This window comes from Cicer arietinum, chromosome 3, assembly GCF_000331145.2.
Source record: "Cicer arietinum cultivar CDC Frontier isolate Library 1 chromosome 3, Cicar.CDCFrontier_v2.0, whole genome shotgun sequence".
NCBI classification, from domain to species: domain Eukaryota; kingdom Viridiplantae; phylum Streptophyta; class Magnoliopsida; order Fabales; family Fabaceae; genus Cicer; species Cicer arietinum.
In genome coordinates, this window is record NC_021162.2 from 66,049,324 (window position 1) to 66,069,373 (window position 20,050).

A 20,050-nucleotide genomic window follows, 5' to 3' on the forward strand; every position below is an offset into this window, starting at 1 on the left:
GGTCAAAAAGAGATATTCTCACACAAAAAATTAATTTAAGTGTCACATTGATCGAGTCCTTACAATCAATCATGTAACCAATAAAATTTGTAACTTTATGGTCTTTCTTTGTCTAATTTAATACGAATCATGCACCGTCTTTACATAATTTTAATTTATAGCAACTCTATAATTAATAATGCATTTGCTTTTTTAAATTAAATGCTTTGAAAGCTAAAGGCTTTCAATTCATTGAGAAAAATGAAAACTAATCAAAGTATGTACGTGTAATATTAATTTCTCGTGCATGTAATAATCCCAATTGTTCAATCAAGGCCATTGGAGATGGCTTAATTTGTCCTTTTAGGGTGTGCGTGTGGAAGAATATATTCCAATAATGCTATGCTGATTTTTTTTGGGAATGGTCCCTAATAATCTGGATTTTGGTTGGGAGGTAAGGTAAGTCTTATCAAGAATTATTTCATTTAGGATTTAAACTTAAATTCTCTCGAACGATTTGTTATTAACTACTTAAAATCAATCATTTGCTTACTCAAGAATGTCGTTGATATTATCTGAAAGGGATCAATAACGATGATACTTTGTGATTGAGTCAATTTTTTTAAGTTTACGGTGTTAAGTAAATCAAAATTTTAAATGGTAAAACTATTTATAATCCAAAAGTACTATGGAAATATACGTTAAAAAAACACAATTTTTATATTGTAATTACATATTAAAACACAATTTTTTTAAAACATGAAAGTGAATAAAATAATAATCTATTTAAGGTTGACCTAATGTTGAATTTACTATCTTTTGGTCCACTTTGATTTTAAATTGTGATTTTAACGTGTTGGTCATGGTTATTTCACTATATTCAATAACATCTTAGAAAATTGGATACAAATGCAATTCAATGTTGTGATTACAATTGTTATATAAATAAATATTATTAACATGAAATAAAGAGGTACTTCAACCAATTACAACCTAAAATGAAGTTATGAAATTAGTATTGATAAAATTGTATTGACATATTACAATTTAAAATCATGCAAGTATATCCCTTTCTCCTTTTTTTTTTTTGTGTGTTCACCACATGAGTGCGTCACGTTTTCAGAAAGGTTTGATAAATTAATTTGAAAATACAAGGCTGTTTTATTATAACAGGCTGTTCAAAAGCAATCAATTCTTCATCAAATATTATGCTTTTTCTTTGAAAGTGTAGATAAGTTAGGACCAACCCAGTGTTTTTGCTCTACAAGAAAAATCTCTCGTTGAATTTTCCCCTGTTTTCATGCTACATTCGATTATACCAATTTGATTTTTTATATATTAAATTCTAATAGGAAGTGTAATTTGAGCAACAACTTCGTATGACTAGTTTTTTTTTTTTTTTTTATTAAAAGAAAAGTACTCTTAAAGAGTACTCTAATGTATTAACAAAGTTATGGGTACATTTACAAGTCATTCAAGATGTCTAAAGCAAAATTTGCTATAGTTAGATGGATCATACTAGCACTCATGAATCGAATTTCATCATAATTTTGTATTTAAACGAGATTGGTGACCTTCTAAAAAATTATTCGTGTTGCACCTCATTTATTATTTATTTTCAGCAAAAAAAAAATTGATTTGGAGTCATAAACATGTTAAAAATTTGTGGATATGTGAAGCTTTGTGTTGAGTTATGTTGAAGTTAAATTATAGAAAAATACTCATATTGTCTAGTATTGTAAAGCAATAAGGAGGTTAATGCTATATATATAGTTTATCATAAAACATTGATGTGGTTTTTATTTTTTTTAGTTTAAAGTTTTCACATTATATTATTATGTTTGAGTGTATTATTTTAATTTACTTATGTTTGTTTTTTTTCAAACATTGATGTGGTTTTTTTTAGTGTATTTTGTAGTCATAGCATTGGAGGGTCTTCTATATAAAAAAGAAGATTAATATTGTAATAGTGTTGTTTAGAAATATATTATTTGCTGATTTTCTCCTATTATGTTTGATTGTATTTCTTTATTACTTTATGTTTGATGATTCTAAAGAGGAAATATTGGATTAAATGGAAAGTGATAGGGGTTGATTGATGTTGATAGTAGAAGGCTTCTTTCTGAAAGATGAAATAAGAGCTCTCAAACTCACAAAGATCAATGCTAAATAATTCTCAATTCCAAAAGTGTCAAATTCAACGAAGTACAAGCTAACCACAATCAACTTTCTAAGCTTATATTTTGATATACGGTGATAATACAATTATTGTTTCTCAATACATTTTTATTATTATTTTATAAAACTAAAAATTGTTGCTTCTCGCCAAATTCAAGTTTTGGCCTAAAACAAATTAAAAATGTCTAATTACATAATTTAAATTAATAAAATATAGATTGCCAACTAAAAGCATGCCTCACATTGGGCTTTTTGTTGGGCCTTCTAGAATTTCACTCCACTTGAATCTATTGGATCTTTTAGATCTCGCCATGACTTGGTCCTATTGGGCCGGGCCTCATTCTAGATACTTTGTTCCGCATTGGGCCTATAGATCTTCTTAAATCTCCATCATGTCTTCAATCATTTGATAAAAATATTAAATATTAACTCTGGAATTACCCAAAAAAATTACTCTAGTATCCAAACGCCATCTTCAAGTTAATTTTAACTTCAATCTTTCTGTTGATAGATTATATCGTCGTTCAAATGTGTTCGAAATTTGATGTGGATTTAGTTTTTGTGATGATAAAAGTTCCGTTACGCAATGACTTTTGATGAAATAGAATTTTATTCCCTTTATAAAAGTTAGCTTCTTTTTATTTTAATTGGATAAGAATGTGAAAGCACGAGTATACACATAACACAATACATGTTTGTATGATACGAACCAAAGAGATGATGACGCAAGTGTAGCAATCAATTAGTGCATACAAATTGCAAACTACTAGTGTGTGTGGTTGAGCAAATAACTTAAACTACTGAAAATTTGACATTAAGAACACGTTTGTTACGACTTTTTTTAAAGATAATTATTGTTCAGTCTTTTCATTTGTATGTTATAACTTTTTTTAAGAACTCAAATATGAAAATAATCTAAAAATTATTTATAATGGAGAGTTGTTTTAAATAATTTTTTATAAAAAATATTTTTATAACTATTTTAAAAAAAAAAATTTATTTTTATAACTGTGAATAAAGAAAAACAAATTTTAATTGATCTTTTTTTTTTAAATTTCTAACAAATAATCACCATAATAATTACTTTTTTTTTATAATCTATAATAAACGGACTCTAAAAACTTCATTTGAAACTACATTTTAATATAGATGAATTATGTTTTGTAAGAGATTTTGTCCCACTTCTAACCCTATTTCATCAAAAAAACTGTGCTAGTTAGGTATCACAAATCAAATTTTAAATGAAGTTCAGACAAAACAAAAAATTAAAGCAGTTTCAATATATATCCCTCAAAAATCACTCCAGAATTTTTAGACGAATTTTAGATATAATGAATTATTTTAACACCAATTTTTCATCAAAAATTTTAAAATATTAAATACATAAATCACTTCTTTTATATGCTGAACATTTAACTCATTTATAGTTAATATAAAATTTAATCAAACAACCTTATTAATAGGGAGAATCTGAATTTGAACCTTCAATTAGCTTGCTAGCCCAGGACATTACTTTCAATTGATGAATTGTTAAACTTTGAAATGAGTTAGAGTAACATTTCTATCTTATAATAAAATCTTGTGTTTATAAATAAATAAAAAAATTAAAAAAAAAAAGTATTATTTCATGCAATATAGTAAAGTATAAAGTATGTATTTTTTTAGACCTAATTGGGGTCTCTATTTTTTGAGAGGAAATGCGATATATTATAACTCGTAAGACAAACGTGTATTTTCTATTTTTATTTATAAATAAAAATGTTGATGTAACATATATCATATTTTTACTTATAATAGAGGATTGAGATGAGAAGAGGAGAATAGAAGGGGCAAATAAGTGCGTGGATTAATGTGATGGAAAACGCATATCGTTTTCATTTAAAGCTCACGCATTTATTTATTATCCATAGTATCATCAACGAGAATATGCATGCATAATAATTGAAAAAAGAAGTTGTTCATAATTTGAAACAAGTGACTTATTAGGCAGTGTCGTGTTTAACAAGGATACCCAAGATCACCAATTGGTTCGAGAGGGACGTACCTAGATCAAAATTGTTTTGAGGATTAAGGCACTCTCTAGGTTGAGTTATATGATTAAATATATAAAATTTTATATAAATTTAAAATTTATAGCTATATAATTTAGTAGTAAATATTTACTAATAAGTTTAAAAGATTTATTAGACATCTTTGAAATTATTTAATAAAGTATTAAATTATTTTAAAATTTTGTAATAATTTATAGAGTTAATCTATTTAATAAGAAATTTGAATTTTACAGTTAAATTAGTAAATTTTAATATTTATAACAAATTATTAAGTGAAGTAATTCAGTTTATAGTTACTCTCGAAGTAACTTGATCCCTCTTGATATAGTACAAGAGTAGTTGAAATATAAAACTAATTTTGCATCATAAAAAAAATTATTTAGCAGTCCTAATTATTTTAAGAATTATTAATTTTTAGAAAGCTGAAAGTTCTTGTTTTTTTTTTTTTATTATCAAAACTGAGACATGTTCTAAATATTACATCTTAATCTTAATATAAAGTTGTTAGTGTTCAAGTCAATTTATTTCAAAAAAAATAAAAATAATATATATATATATATATATATATATATATATATAAGCATATATAGAGAGTGTGCTCTTTTTGTGAGAGAAGACAGTAACAACCATAATTTAGTAGTAAATATTTACTAATAAGTTTAAAAGATTTATTAGACATCTTTGAAATTATTTAATAAAGTATTAAATTATTTTAAAATTTTGTAATAATTTATAGAGTTAATCTATTTAATAAGAAATTTGAATTTTACAGTTAAATTAGTAAATTTTAATATTTATAACAAATTATTAAGTGAAGTAATTCAGTTTATAGTTACTCTCGAAGTAACTTGATCCCTCTTGATATAGTACAAGAGTAGTTGAAATATAAAACTAATTTTGCATCATAAAAAAAATTATTTAGCAGTCCTAATTATTTTAAGAATTATTAATTTTTAGAAAGCTGAAAGTTCTTGTTTTTTTTTTTTTATTATCAAAACTGAGACATGTTCTAAATATTACATCTTAATCTTAATATAAAGTTGTTAGTGTTCAAGTCAATTTATTTCAAAAAAAATAAAAATAATATATATATATATATATATATATATATATATATAGTAGCATATCAAGTGATTGCCCTTTTTGTGAGAGATGATACAGTAACAACCAATGGATAAAAATAAACGATTAAAAAGTGATTATATAATTTAATACTTGAGGTGTTAGCTTATTAATAAGAACTTAACTTTGAAACCTCTAAATGAGTTAAAATTCCTTCAAAAAGCCACTTTGATTAATAAAAAAAAATCATTTTTCTTTCTAAAAAAATGTTTAAAAATATGGACATCATACCGCAACCATCCCAAAATGCTATCATGGTGTCCTTCGATGCAAGTACTGTTTTTTTTCTTTATTATTATGATCTTGTAATCTCATTAATATTGTGCCATTGATGACTTTGTGTAGGACATGTTATCCATGTAAAACACAATATGATATTGTTCTAGTTAAGGTCGGTATGTTTCAACGAAAGAGATATGAGATGAGTGATTTTAATAAAGGGAAAAAGAAAAACTTTAAAATGTTGAATTTGGTTCGACAAGGAAGAAAATGAATTTTTATAGAAAAAAATGTAAAATTACATGTCCACCCTTCTAGCACGTCTTTGAAATTTGTAGACAAGTTCAAACTCCAAATATAAAACTGAACATACAATATGTATGCTATTCCCAAGTCTTTTAAAAAAAAAACAAATTCCTAAGTCTTCTTGACAGAGAGAGATGCACCATCATTGCTAGGCACCCTTCACTTTCAGGCTACACCACAAAAACTCATTGTTTATATTTATAATTGTGCAACTTCATCATAATCGTTCCACCTTCATTAAGAGTAATGCTGAATGTTCTAGTAAATACAATATCTCCTCATATATTGGAGTTGCGTTATTTTGACATAAATATGACAATAAATTTCAACAATTTAACTAATTATATTCGGTGGATGATTAATGAATATAACTATTGTAACTTATTAACCATTTATTGAAACACTTGATCACAATTTTAAACATTGTAAACTATAATTTTTGTGATTAGACATATTATGTGTATTTGAATACATAAAAATCATGCATTTTTAACACAATTAGACTTATTAATAAATAAATGGTGGTAATTACCTCCAGTGGGGGTTAATAAGCTGTGACACTTTGTTATAAATATTAACCATCTACTTGACATAGTTACATATTGTTGCTGAAATTGATGTCAAATTATCCTTTCTCTATATGTGGCATGGTGGTACTGAAGTGTTAAGCATAAGCATGTTCAAATAGCAGCAAGTGCTTAGAGCAGTTGAACACTATAAACAAATCAGTTCACACTTGCTCATGAAGGCAAGAGATATTGAATTCAACTTCGACTTCTACCTAATCTCCCCAAAGAAACTCAGAAAAACAAGAGTAAATTGTAAAGTAGAAGAAGTACATCTTAAATTATTTCGTTGACTAAACTCATCAACATGCTTTTGACCCAAAAAAACTCATCAACATTGTGTTTTTCATTACATTAAACAAAAATGTCTAAATTGAGACATACACCTAAATATTACCTAGAATTTCTCAGAGAATAACTAGATATCTTCTTGAAAATCTACTTCTATTTTATGCCTAAAAATGCATACATGGAAGACTAAGCCCCATTGCTTACCACAGCATCGTCAGTTTTCACCCTCCGGTAAAATAGAACATAGGCGGCGGCAGTATTTACCTCATCTTCACTTATGAGTGATATGTGGCTATCATCAAAGTTGTACCATCTGTTTTCTTCTATAATCTGCATATTCCAAATATACCAGTCAGGCTGCAGTGTTGCTAAAAGGAACAACATTCAAAAGGATTGATAAGTAATTATAATTTTACCTTAATATGTGCAGTATAATGGCCACTACCCATACTACCATAGTGATTTGTAAGGGCGTAGAGTTCATACAGTTGCCGCCGCGGGTTGTTTTTGTTGGCTATGTAATTTGTTAAATCAAAATCATGAATTGGAAAGTTTACAAAAGTCTCTAGTTTATGCTTCATTGACCTGCTGTATGAGAACCTCTTTAAATGAATGACCAAAACCTCCGGAAGCCTCCATAAATCAAGCTTTTTGCTTGCTTGTCGTCTCTCTTTGCATTTAGGACAGTACCTATATCACAATTTAAAACATAATCTTAGTAATTGCATTGTTGTCAACAGTAGATCGCAGAAAATAATGGTTTTCTCAAAAGCAGGGACGGACCCAGAAACCTTGGGTAGTAGAGGTCCCATATATCTCTTTCAACTATTGTCACATGTATAGTACTTAAAAAAGAGTAAATAATAATTTTTTTTCTAAAATGTGTAATGTGTTGTCAACTACAGGCCATGGATTTATTAAAATTACAAACACATTCTCAAATGTATTTTTTATTAGTAATTTTATCGACCAAATTGACTAGAAAAAAATATATTTGAGGGCTAAATTAATAAACTAAAGAAATATTTAAAGATCAAAATGATTAATTAATAAAATATTTAGATTCGTTTTTGAAATTTTAATATAATTAAAGACTATTATAACAACACCTCACACATTTAAAAAATATTAAAACATAGTGAAAGCACAATCTAAAATATAAATCTGTGTATGTTGTTTCTCTTTATCATATCATTTCTTTTTTAGTGTATTAAATAGCAAAAATTTAATTCGTAGGCGGTTGACCACACAACCCAATACATGGGTCCATCCCTGCTAAAAGCGCTGCTATGGCCTCTATATGACAACATCATGTACTAATAAATCATGTATCACGGATAATAGCGTCTCGTTTAATATTTTGCTACACGAGAGCCGCTATTTGACAAAACTAAGTAATCGGCATTCAAGAATCATCCGTTCAAGTAATCGGCATGCAAATGGAGAGAAGATTTAAACACTATTTCTCTGGCAGGTGGACATTTTGCCCTAATGATGTGATCTTTTAGCAATATAAGAGCTAACAAGAAAAACATGTTAGAGTTTGAAATGCTAAGTGACAACTGACTAGTATGTAAATTCCTTTATTTGAAAGACAAATTAGTATGAAGAGAACACTTTGCAAGACTCATAAAATTGAATGTTTATTTGTTAACTAAGAATATTCCATTTGAATGTTTACTGAGCATGAGAAAAAGACAACAAAATAGTAGCATATATGGGACAGATGAGAGACGACGAACTAACCACATATCTTCAGGCACCAAAGGTTCTTCGCGCAGAAAAGCTTCCAAACAAGTGTACAACGAGAGAGGTTCAATACGAGCTTTCTTGGTTACAGGCCCACATTTCAATACTTCTGGCAAAGTCTCAAGTGGATGGGTATCATACTTCTCCAGAAGCTTCTGAGACCAATCAATATATACTAAAACTGTTGCCGATGATGGTGACAGTTTAACTACTTTCTCCTCTCCCATTGAAAGATCAATGCAAGCATTGTTATCATCTACCAATAGTAGAGGTAATGTTGGTAGGTGTTTTGCCTTCGAAACACTATCGTCCTTATTTATAGAATTTGACGCCAAATTCAGGTTGCTGGTTTCAGCAGAAGCGGCGTGTTGTGCATTGCCGCCTTTCAATAGAAGAGGAGAGAGTATGCGATTAACTATTACTTGAATATCACCTCTTGTGATTGTATCATCAGATGAGATCAATGAAACAATAGGTGTTCCATATGGTTTCCATCCTGAAATCGTCTGCGAGTCACTACTCCTAAAAATAAAAAATTGCAATATATCAGGAAGCAATCAAATACACAGATCAAATCAAACCGATACAACGAAATACTGCATTATAATTATCAACCATGAAAAATACCGTTTTCTCTGAATCGCCATAATAGTAAAAGACAAAACGATATAACAAGACAGAAGAGTAAGCAACACTATATGCCCTTTAAAGACAACCTAGGCTGAATCATTAGACATATAAAACTACTGCAAGTATAACATCTAAACGGAAAGTACATACTGCTCTCTACGGCGATGTATCAGCTGGAGGTACTTTGTGTTTTTGTCGATCTTTGGAATCTTGTAAGCCGCAAGGCGGTCGTCATCTTTAATTGAGGATAACAATAGAAGAGGATCTTCAAAAAATCTATGGATCAAATGGTTTCGTATCTGCGAATAGCACATCCAATTAGAATAAAGTATGCAAAGCAATTCCAATGCATATATTTAACTTCATTCTAGTATGGTACACACCTCTACAAGCAATAGCTTCTCGTTAGGCTTCAATGAGCAAGCATTGCTAAGTGCCTGTATAAGATCTCTGCATCGTCCCTGCTTGGTCACAGTTACTGTACACGGAGATGGTAGGGTGGTACCGTCACAACTAAAAACTGTCACTGTCATGGTTCTACTGGTGGTGGACTGGAGAGGAAGGGAAAGGTACATAAAAGGATCAAATGTGACAGAGACTTTGTTGCAAACTGGACATACCAAAGTTGACTTGTATTGTCCCTATAAAATGAATTTTAAGAAGCATACTAATATAAGAAAGCAATACATGATGGAGAACCTAAATCAATAAAGGAAAGAGTAATTCCGTCTCGAGATATATTCACTTGACTCACCTGGCACACATCAACAATTATGGAATCATTACGAGCAATATGATTTGCCCAATATTCATCGGCCACTTCTTCATCAGGTCGGCCATCAGCATCCCGGGACTTTATATATGGTTTGTGCTTTACACGATTTAAGTCTTCATGGAGCCCATCCAGCAGAAATGCTAAAAGCTCCTGATATAAAATAATAAAACAAATGCCACCACAGGTTACATCGTGGAAGTAGAAGAGGGTAAAAAATTTCACTCAAGAAGCAAACCTGAGAATCATGTTGATTGTGCCCGCTGAACTGAGGTGCAAAGCGAGCAAGCTTTGATTTAAAAGGCCGAGGAGCAATTGGTGTTCGCCCAGGTGCCCACAGTTTACGAAGCAACTCACCAAATGCTAGGGCTAGTTCGCCCTACATAGTGAAAATTTCAAGTAAGTGCAATAATTTGTAATTATAACAGTTAGCTTAGGCAAAAATCATACCATCTTTCCCATCTAGTCTACTTTCCTTACTAGGTTCTAGGGCTTCTACAAGTCGTCTCCTCAGACACATCCCAAAACCACCTAAGGCAAAGGCCATACCATCTTTTCCATAATAGATGCTACCCCAACTTTTTCACTAATGCAAACATTCCAAATCTTATATTTTATTATATCTTCACTCATTTGTTATATATTATCTCTAAAACATCAAGTATATAGTTTTGTAGTAAAAAAAAAATCCTTAAGTTGAAGCGGTACTTAATTGCAATTTTAACAGTTGTATGAAGATTATCTATTGCCCTACCTTTTTCACTCTAACCATGAGAAATTATACATAAGGCTGACCAAAAACACATTGCCTAACCAAACCAAGTCATTGAAGGATTGGTACAATAACGCACAAAAAAGTTAAAGCTTATTGCCAGCATTCGAGCAATCTATAGACAGAGTGATCACCTTATAAGTTATAACCAAGATAATAGCCCTCACAAGTCACAATCACAAATGCTACTAAGCTAAACAAGACAAAAATTCCTATACAAATTACCACAAACTACTACTCAAATATTCTTTTATTTAAAACAACCCAAGATAATAACTTAAAGAAGGACCGAACAATAGAATGAACACAAAAGCACACTTCCTTGCCATTTTAAAGGGAGGATAAAGGTGTTAAAAAGAAATATTAATAACCATAGATCAAAGTTTAGGCTTAATTGTACATCGGGACGTAGTAGTTTTTAGAAGAAAAAAAAAGTGTCCTCTTGATTCCAATATGAATAATCAGGATGACCTTGTTCAAACTGAAATCGAACTAGAAGGATCAAGCCTTGTTCAAAATAAAAGCCTCATTAAACTTAAGTTTAAGCTTTTGGAATAGTTGATTCATGACATAACATCATAGTTTCTATGACCAAGATGACTAAATTTTGATCCTTAGAAATTAAGCATAGGTAGGTGGCCTGTGGACCTATAAACTAACATTAGTTCAGATCCAAAGGATTCTAGTGTGAGTAAACATGTCAGACAAGAAAGTATTCATCTGCCTTCATTCTAAAGCCTAAGCTTTTGCAATAGTTTGTTCGTGATAGAGTATAGGCTTAATTGTATATCATGTTTTAATGAATTCTAGACATTACTCCCTCCGTCTCACAATGAACGTCGTTTAAGGTTTTTGCACACGTATTAAGAAATGTAATCATCATAAGAAATAGATAACTCATTTTACCAAATTACTTATCTTAACTATTGATGAGTTTTTCACTATTATCAATGTAAAGTACAATAATAATTTGTAAGTTGTGCACATAATAATTATTGAAGGGTAGTATAAGAAAAAAATAATTAAAGTTGCATTGAAATTTCATAATGACATTCATTTTGAGACAATTATTTTTGATAAAGTGACACTCATTGTGAGACAAAGGGGATATTATTTATCTAAAAACCAAGTTCTAAAAATAGAGTTTAGCCCACATAAAGAATATGGAGAGAAAAGGAAACAAATCACTGCTTTTTAAATGACACTTACAACCATGCCGAGTGGATTTTGCCAATTTATCTCTCGATGATAGTCCTCCCTAAAGTACCTAGCAAATTCTGGTGTATGAACAAGACATTGTATTGCACTATTCATGAAACAAGTATTGCCAAGATTCAGCAACCCAGTGAGACCACCAAATGAACCTCTTGTGGTGACACCAATAGTTCCATAAGGGTTTTCCAAGTCTCTGACCGGAGAGTTTAGTTTCTGAGATGAAGAAAGTTCATTATTGTTGCCTCTAGATGCACCCTTGCTCGCAGACAGGCCACAAGCACCTGATAAGCTTGATTTTGAAGACTCCACAAGAACAGGATTCGCTTCCCTCTGCGCTGATCCATTTTCTTGAGCAGAACTTGCGCTATTTGTATTGTTTATGACCTCAACTAGAATCTGGATGAATATAGTCATGAATCAAAAGGAAAACAAGAGTATTAAAATGTAAAACATAAGAGCAATAGGAAAATTCCTACATAAAACATGGTGAAGACTCACATCTTGGTCCATTTGTAGGTTGACATCATCTAGAGTTTTGTCCATGTCATTCATCAAGGCATGCTTCCGATGGCCATAATAATCCCAAATGCGCACCTACAACACATGTATCTATCTTTTACAATACACTGAATAAAACAGAAAAAAACCGTTTAAAAAGTTTAGGGTATATAGTTATAAAAAAAATTCACTTTTAATTGCAAAAATGTCACCTTACTTTCACTTTGTTCCCCAAACCCTATTTTGTATAGGAAACACTAAAAACAATTGATTATTATTTTCATTGTTTCACGTACAAATCTTTGACAGAAAACAGAATGAAAACAAAGTGCATTTTTGTAATTAAAAAATGAAAATCGGAAAACAGAGAATAGAAACAGAAACTGAATAAGCCCTTAATATTTCTAGAAGGAATGAGAAGTTGTTACTTGGTCTAAATGAAGATCGAATATTTCACAAGCCTTTAAGTGTAGCTGTCCAATGGTTTCCTGCACAAAATATCTCAACTCTAAGGTAGATATTGCATGTACAAACTGAATAATACTTGCAAAGGAAAGGCAACATTTTTTAAAGAGTATTTATCATGACTCAGTATTTTCTCTAATATTATACCTTCTTGCTTATTCTTATAGTGGATCGATCATTTTTTGGCAACACAAGTAATTGAAGCCGTAAAGGATACACCTCTACTGCAAATTCTGTCTGGGAAAGACCTGAACTGATAACTTTCCTTGCCAATGTAGGTCCACCACCATACCTAGTTGAGAAGGAAAAAAAAGTCGTATAGCTAATATTAAAGCCATGTTACCATCGTATATAAGTTTGTATTCTTAAATAACTAAGAAAATCAATAAATCAAAAGGAAAACCACAAATGACATGTGAAAAGCAAGAAACCTCACCATGTAAATAATTGATTCCAAACCTCTTGGGGAAGTAATACATAGTCACGGCCTTCTAAAAGTGTATCATGAATTTCAATACCCACCGCACTAGAGTCCTCTGATCCAGTATTATCTATCAAATCATAATTATCAATACCAGCTGGCCTCTTTAAAGCACTAGAACTGGACAAATCGCAATGTTCAGGAAAGGAAGATCCATCATAAGAAGGGTTCGTATGGTCTTGGTTCACATATTCAATCCAATGTTGCCACCATCTGCATGGAAACGATTAGAAATAAGTTCTCCTTCTTATCCAATGTAATTACATATTGTGTGAGGCCATTCAAACTAGACAGTCTAGACCAATAAATCAGTCTATTATAGCCACCAAACAATGATAAGAGTTTGAAGTATGTGTTCATCATATTTCAAGATGTAGTTGGGTTATCGTTAATGGTAAAAATATATGTTTCTCTTTGGACTCTTCATCAACACTATGAAGCAAAGGGGGCAATATTTATACACAAACAAGCTTTTATTTAGTAAAAGCAATCTCAGTACTAAAAAAACAACAACCACCCTCTTCCCCCAGATGTGTATGTGGGGATCAAACAAAAACAAGTTAAACAACTGAACGAACACGTCAACTCTGAATTATTATAAGAATAAGAATCTACAGAAATGCAAGTCAAGGTAACAATGCAACCTTGGGAATGCCCAATCTGAAGCAAACAATTTACTATTGACTCTATAGTACCTCCTAATTTCAGAATGCAAGACATTAGAGCTCAATAATTTCAGAATTGCAGTGCCAAAGTAAAAGGGTTCACACAACAAAGTAACACTATCATTGCCAAGCTTTCTAACAAATACAAATGAAATTTGAAAAAAGCCACCAAAGGCATGCCACAAAATCATTCCTCCCAAAACAAAGATGCCAACTTAATCCCCCTCTCCCCCAAAAGAAACGAGGAATGAAAAAGGGATTGAAGACATAATCATTAACTATAAAATTAAACCAATCTAAGATTATTGCAATATTAACCTAAAACTAATCCAGCCTCTCCCCCAACAGTTTACCACAAATAACCATAAAAATCAAAGTTTGGGGCAAAAATAAAATAATCTTAGCAAATTAAGGTGACACCCCATTCTCCCAAGGAAACAAAACAAAAAAGATTTGAACTTCGGGTACCCAATTGCAAAAAAAAAAAAAAAAAAAAAAAAAAAAAAAATTTGAACTCGGGGGCCCCAATTAAAAAAAAAAAAAAAAAAAAAAAAAAAAAAAAAAAAAAAAAAACCTCTGAGTGATCATGAAGAAGGTATCGCCTTCTTTGGTATTAGCTTGAGAAGCAAGAGCAATGTCTCTGATCATGATTCTCTCCTCATCTGGAGTGAGGTGAGAAGTGCTGGTGCAACACATCGAAACCTCTGCAGCCATGTTGTTCCTGAATCAAATTGAAAAAATCGAGGATATCTAGAAATGCTGCAAAGGAAAATCACTCTGTTCTATCATCGGTGTCGGGGTTCTTTCTGAATTCGTAATTTGGGGATTTACCGATTTACATTTACCAGGGCGGGGGATTAACAATTTCTTTCTTCACTTTCGAATCAAATTATCACTGCCAAAATACGCGTCACGGTTTACCAGGGGCGTTAGTTATTTTATAATCTCAATTTATTTTTTTTTATTTACTTTACTTGTTTTATTATTTTTTCGTTTAAGTCTTTTAGATTTAAAAAGATTTAATCACCATCCACCTATGATTGAGAGTGATTATTTATTAATGGTTATAAATTTACAGTGAGATAATAAAATTAAAATTTTATTATATGTCAAATTTATTTACTTTTATGATATACGGTTTATTTTTTATTATAAAAAATATATAATTTAATTCTTTTTTCTCTCATTTTTATTAAAAAGTTTAATAAATAATTGAACTTACTTTATTTATAAAAAATAAACAATAATATTATTGAAACACATAATTCAAAATAAAAGATGATTATAATATGAGATAAATTGTATTTTATTTTTCATAAAATATAAAAATATTATACTTTTATTATTTTATATTAATTTATATTTTAATAATATTATTAAAAAATATAATCATATTCTAATAGCACAATTATTATAATTTTACTTTTTTTAAAAAAACAATATATACTCGCTCATATACTTCTTCTTTGGGTTTTATTTTTCTGTTGCTGTTTCTCTATCTAAGAAATCAACTAAAAAAGTTTTTCCCTTCATTAAAACGTTGTTACCTTCACTTCTCTCCATCCACACATATAAAAAATAAAACTGTTATTAAATTTTTCTTTTCTTTCTATGCAAAATTCAAATATTTATTGCTCATATATGTAAAGTTGATTTTTGACACCGTTACTTTCACAGTTATTTTCTTGCCATTACGGAATCTACAACAAAACCTCCAAATAAAAATTCTGAGTTAAGTGAACATTTTTTGCTGTTTAAAGAAGATGATGGTAGATTATTTTAATAAAACACGTAAGTTCGAATATGAGAATCATTTTAAAAAAATAGTTAATAGAATTTAGTTAAACAGAGTCAATTGTAGATAATAGCTGATACTAGTCGTCATTAATTTGTGGATGTTAAAGTTGTCATAATTAGACATCACTCTTGATTTATGTGATGTCGAGAATAGCCGTGGTAGTTAGTCTTTAATGTGATGAATGTCTTTGATATGTTTAATGTTATGTGGTTGGTTGTTTTATTGTTATCTCTTACTCTAAATGGTTGAATTCGATTTTTCACTTATACAACATCCACGAGTGAAGTGGTGATAGTGGATAATAACATAGAGTTTGTGTCATGAATGAAGTTGAAATTATAGAGATTGCAGTTGAACACTTGTGATTTTTTTTAATGTATTTGTGTTTACTATTCTTTTAGTCTTTAAGATGGTAACTTGAAAATTTCAGAATTTTTAATATTAAATGATCAAAACAAATATATGTTATTTTAATTAATATTAATTAATCATACGGAACTCTTTATCTACATTTGGTTTTAAAGAAATATTTTATTTACTCTCATTTTATACTTATTTCAAAATGATCTTCTTTTATACAATAATCAACAAATAAGTGATTTGGTTTAAAGGTATAACAACCCTTAGCTGTAATGACAAATGTTAAAATTCCATTTTTAGGAAATTAGAGACAACTTATTTTTACTCAAAATTAGAGACAAGTTAGATAATTAGAATTACACTACCTAAAATAAAAGCTAGTTTTGATAACAATCCTTGAATACATTAACAAATCGACTCTACAATGTCAAATGATGATAAAAGTACATGTGTAAATAAAATATAAAGATGTTGATACAAGTTACAGAAGAGTTGTACATTGATGAGAGTTCAACAATCTTTATTAATACTAAAACTAACTAATATGAATTACATCATAGATTCATTTTTGTTTTCTTGATCCTTACCATCTTTTAAATCTTCTTCCCCATACTTGTCACAAATTTCATCTAGGGGCTTGTAAGTATAAAAGCAAGCACATATTATGTAATAAATGAGATTTATAACTTGAATCCCACTAATAAGAAAATAGTAATAGTCCAATTTACCCCTATTAAGGTTTCTATCAGGAAGCCAATTATTGTCCTTACTAGTATAATTATGGACTAATGATACCAATAATGTACCCATATAGTTCCCAATGGCTCCAGTGATGCAATACAAAGCAGTAGCACTACTTCTCATGCTTTCAGGTGATTGATCAAACAGAAATTCCAAATGTCCAACAGACATGAAAACTTCAGCCACCCCATGTAAACAATATTGAGGTACCAACCAAAACACACTAATAGGGATTATTGCTTTTGGACTATCCAATAAATTATATTTTGCAGCAACATTTTTTCTTTTAATTTCCACTAGTGCTGAAACTATAGTGGCTACAATGTTGATTACCAATCCTACTCCCATTCTTTGCAAACATGTTATTCCAACAGGATTCTTGGTGAATCTACGGGCGAATGGGACGAAAACACGTTCGTATAGAATAACTCCTGTCATCATGGTTAAAACACTGAAAATTGACATGTTGGCTGGTGAAATTTGAAATGAGGGAGAGAGGTGACGATCCATTGAACGAGCTTGTTGAATTACAAAACTATGTATATGTGATGTAGAGGCTATGAGCAATATTCCTGAAGCCCAAATTGGAAGCATTCTAATGATAGATTTTAGCTCCTCAACTCTATGGACAGTGGATAATTTCCATAGGTTGGGTGATTTATCTGGATCTTTAATCTCTTCCTCTGTCACAATTGCAGCCTTGTCCAACCATCTACAAATATAAACTACAGAAGTTAGATAAGGAATTAATTAATATACTTTATCAGTGTAACGAGTTTTTACAGTGTCAGTCATGAATGATTGTGATGTTTTGATACTGACAGTATAAAACTTATTACATTTTGGTTTGAAAAGAAAAACATGTAGTTGACTTACTTATATTGATTTGAGTGTAAAAGAGTTCCTTCTAAAGAAATAGCAGCATCAAGTTCCTTATTGTGGTAAAGAAGTTTGGGGTGATTTGGCAAAGTGTGATTCCTTTTTTTGAAAGCAGCCACAGTGACTTGGACTAAACGAATCAATGGGCTACCACCTGGTTTAACAGTCTTATACAATGGAAAGCCCAAAACAAAGGAAATGATTGATATGAACATGGCAATGGTTGGAATGCCAAGGCCCCAACCCCAACCTATATTATCTTGAACATAAACTACAATGGTCAAAGCAGATAGAGAAGCAAAGCCCATTATGAAAAAGTACCAATTAAAGAGGTTCCACGTCCTTGATGCCACACCACTTCTTGTCATGTTAAATTGGTCAGCTGAAAAAGGAACAACACAAGGTCTAATGCCACCTGATCCAAGAGATGTGAGGAGGAGAGATATGTATAGTGCTGATAATTGTGAGGATGTAGCTTCTTGGCAATTCACTTGTGTTGGACATGCTGGTGGCCGAAAATATGGTAATATAGTTGATACAGTAATACTAACCAACCCCTGTTCATTTCAAAATAATTTCATTTTAAGATGATTTAATCTTAATTCATGTTCACAAATAAATGAGAAATTTAAGATAGAAACCAGTTCATATATGAGACATCCAACGGTAATGGTCCAAAATCGTCCAGCAAAAGAGTCTGCAAATAAAGCTCCAATGAGAGGGGTGAAGCTAGATGTTCCACCAAAATTTGTGAGTGTGTTTGAGGCTGATACCAATGGCATGTTCAATTCTTGAGTTAGGTAACTTATCAAGTTACTGTGATAACCAGCGCTTGCAAATCTATCACACACTTCATTTGCTGCATATACATGCACAACTCCAAATTAACAACTAATCTTTATTTTACTTTGTTTTCATCATGTTTCTCTAAAATGAATAATTTGCTCTACAATGTAAAATAAATAATATCGTCCATGAAAATATAGATCAATAGTTGTATTCAACAATCATCCCTTTTATTTTTAACATTAAAAATTATTGAATTTCAAATAATAAACTTTTATTTTTTTAATTATATAATTTATAAACAGGCTAATCCACTGTTTTGATCGCCCATTGTATCCATCATTTATTTTATCCAAATAATGATCAACTGTGTCATTATACACATTGCATGATTGATATTTTATTATATTTTTGTCCCAAATCTAACTTAGCTGCAGTAATGATAGCCTCTAGCCAATCCACTGTATCTTTGTGGATAATCGCTGAGCGGTGAGCGAAACACACACATACATATGGACAAAAAGATACAGAACATTTGCACGTGGAAACTGTTCAACAAAAAAATTATATTCCCCTCACTCTATAACCAATATTATAAAAAATAAAAAATAAATTATTTTTTCCTAATTATAATTTCCCATTCTATTGATTTTGACGATTTTAATATTTTTCATAATCTTGGTACATTAGTTATTTATTTTTAAAATAGAAGGGGAAGTACGTAGTATTTAAAATATGGCATGATGAACCACAACCTTATAGTTAATTTGTGCGTTATTAATGTCTTATATATATTTATATTAAAATTTGAGAGTAAATCTAGAATTCTCCTAATCTATAGTACTTACTTTGTTTTAGTTTGAACATCTTGAAAATATAAATACATAAATTAGAAATAAAATTCATAATTAAGGACAGTGAAAGTGAAGTCTTAAAAGTACTCCGAACTCATATTTTGAAATACATGAAGATGAAGAAAGAGCATGAATGAGAATTGTGAAAGCTCACCAAGAATGAAAGGTAACGTTCGGACTCCTCCTTGTCGATAGTGTTTCTTCTTCTTGCTGTGTTCTAGCTCAACTTCTTTTTCTACCATTTCCATATTGCCCTTAATCCCCTTCTCTATCTCCATTTCCCCTTAATCATGTACAATATACCACTTTGTGTGATATACCTCTTAATTATATATCGTTAACAATGTATATATCATAGTCACCTCTCTCTATATATAGACAGAGATGTATTCATTTTCATCCGTCTAAAAATTATATGTTTTTTTTTCGGTGCAAGTCTAAGAATTCAATTTAATAAGCATATAAGTTTTTCTTACAATATATATAATCTTGTAAGTTCTACTATTTATAACATTCATAAATACAATTTTTTATTTTTAATGAGTATGCATTTTGGAATATTATCGTTGGATTTATTCAATATGAATGGTTGATTAAAATTTCCTTTGATATTCATAAACAATATTATTATTACTGTTTCATTACTTCAATATTACTTTTATATATATATATA

General features: G+C 30.1%; 2 protein-coding genes across 2 annotated transcripts; both read right to left on the minus strand.

Annotated features, from left to right (window-relative positions):
- Positions 1–6,532: 6,532 nt before the first annotated feature.
- LOC101504034 (ubiquitin carboxyl-terminal hydrolase 5) lies at positions 6,533–14,869 on the minus strand. Its single transcript, XM_004493273.4, has 13 exons — positions 14,534–14,869; positions 13,250–13,507; positions 12,961–13,105; positions 12,777–12,836; positions 12,349–12,444; positions 11,845–12,246; positions 10,102–10,242; positions 9,846–10,016; positions 9,475–9,732; positions 9,242–9,390; positions 8,459–8,983; positions 7,129–7,402; positions 6,533–7,042 (listed from the first exon to the last, which is right to left on the minus strand). Exons 1-13 carry the CDS (start codon positions 14,671–14,673, stop codon positions 6,899–6,901), a joined length of 2,763 nt encoding a protein of 920 aa, XP_004493330.1. The 5' UTR covers positions 14,674–14,869; the 3' UTR covers positions 6,533–6,898.
- A 1,680-nt stretch (positions 14,870–16,549) lies between these two features.
- LOC105851115 (protein NRT1/ PTR FAMILY 3.1-like) lies at positions 16,550–19,841 on the minus strand. Its single transcript, XM_012713786.3, has 4 exons — positions 19,532–19,841; positions 18,379–18,596; positions 17,735–18,294; positions 16,550–17,570 (listed from the first exon to the last, which is right to left on the minus strand). The coding sequence occupies exons 1-4, from the start codon at positions 19,653–19,655 to the stop codon at positions 16,667–16,669; spliced, it is 1,806 nt and encodes a 601-aa protein (XP_012569240.1). The 5' UTR covers positions 19,656–19,841; the 3' UTR covers positions 16,550–16,666.
- Between the last annotated feature and the right edge of the window lie 209 nt (positions 19,842–20,050).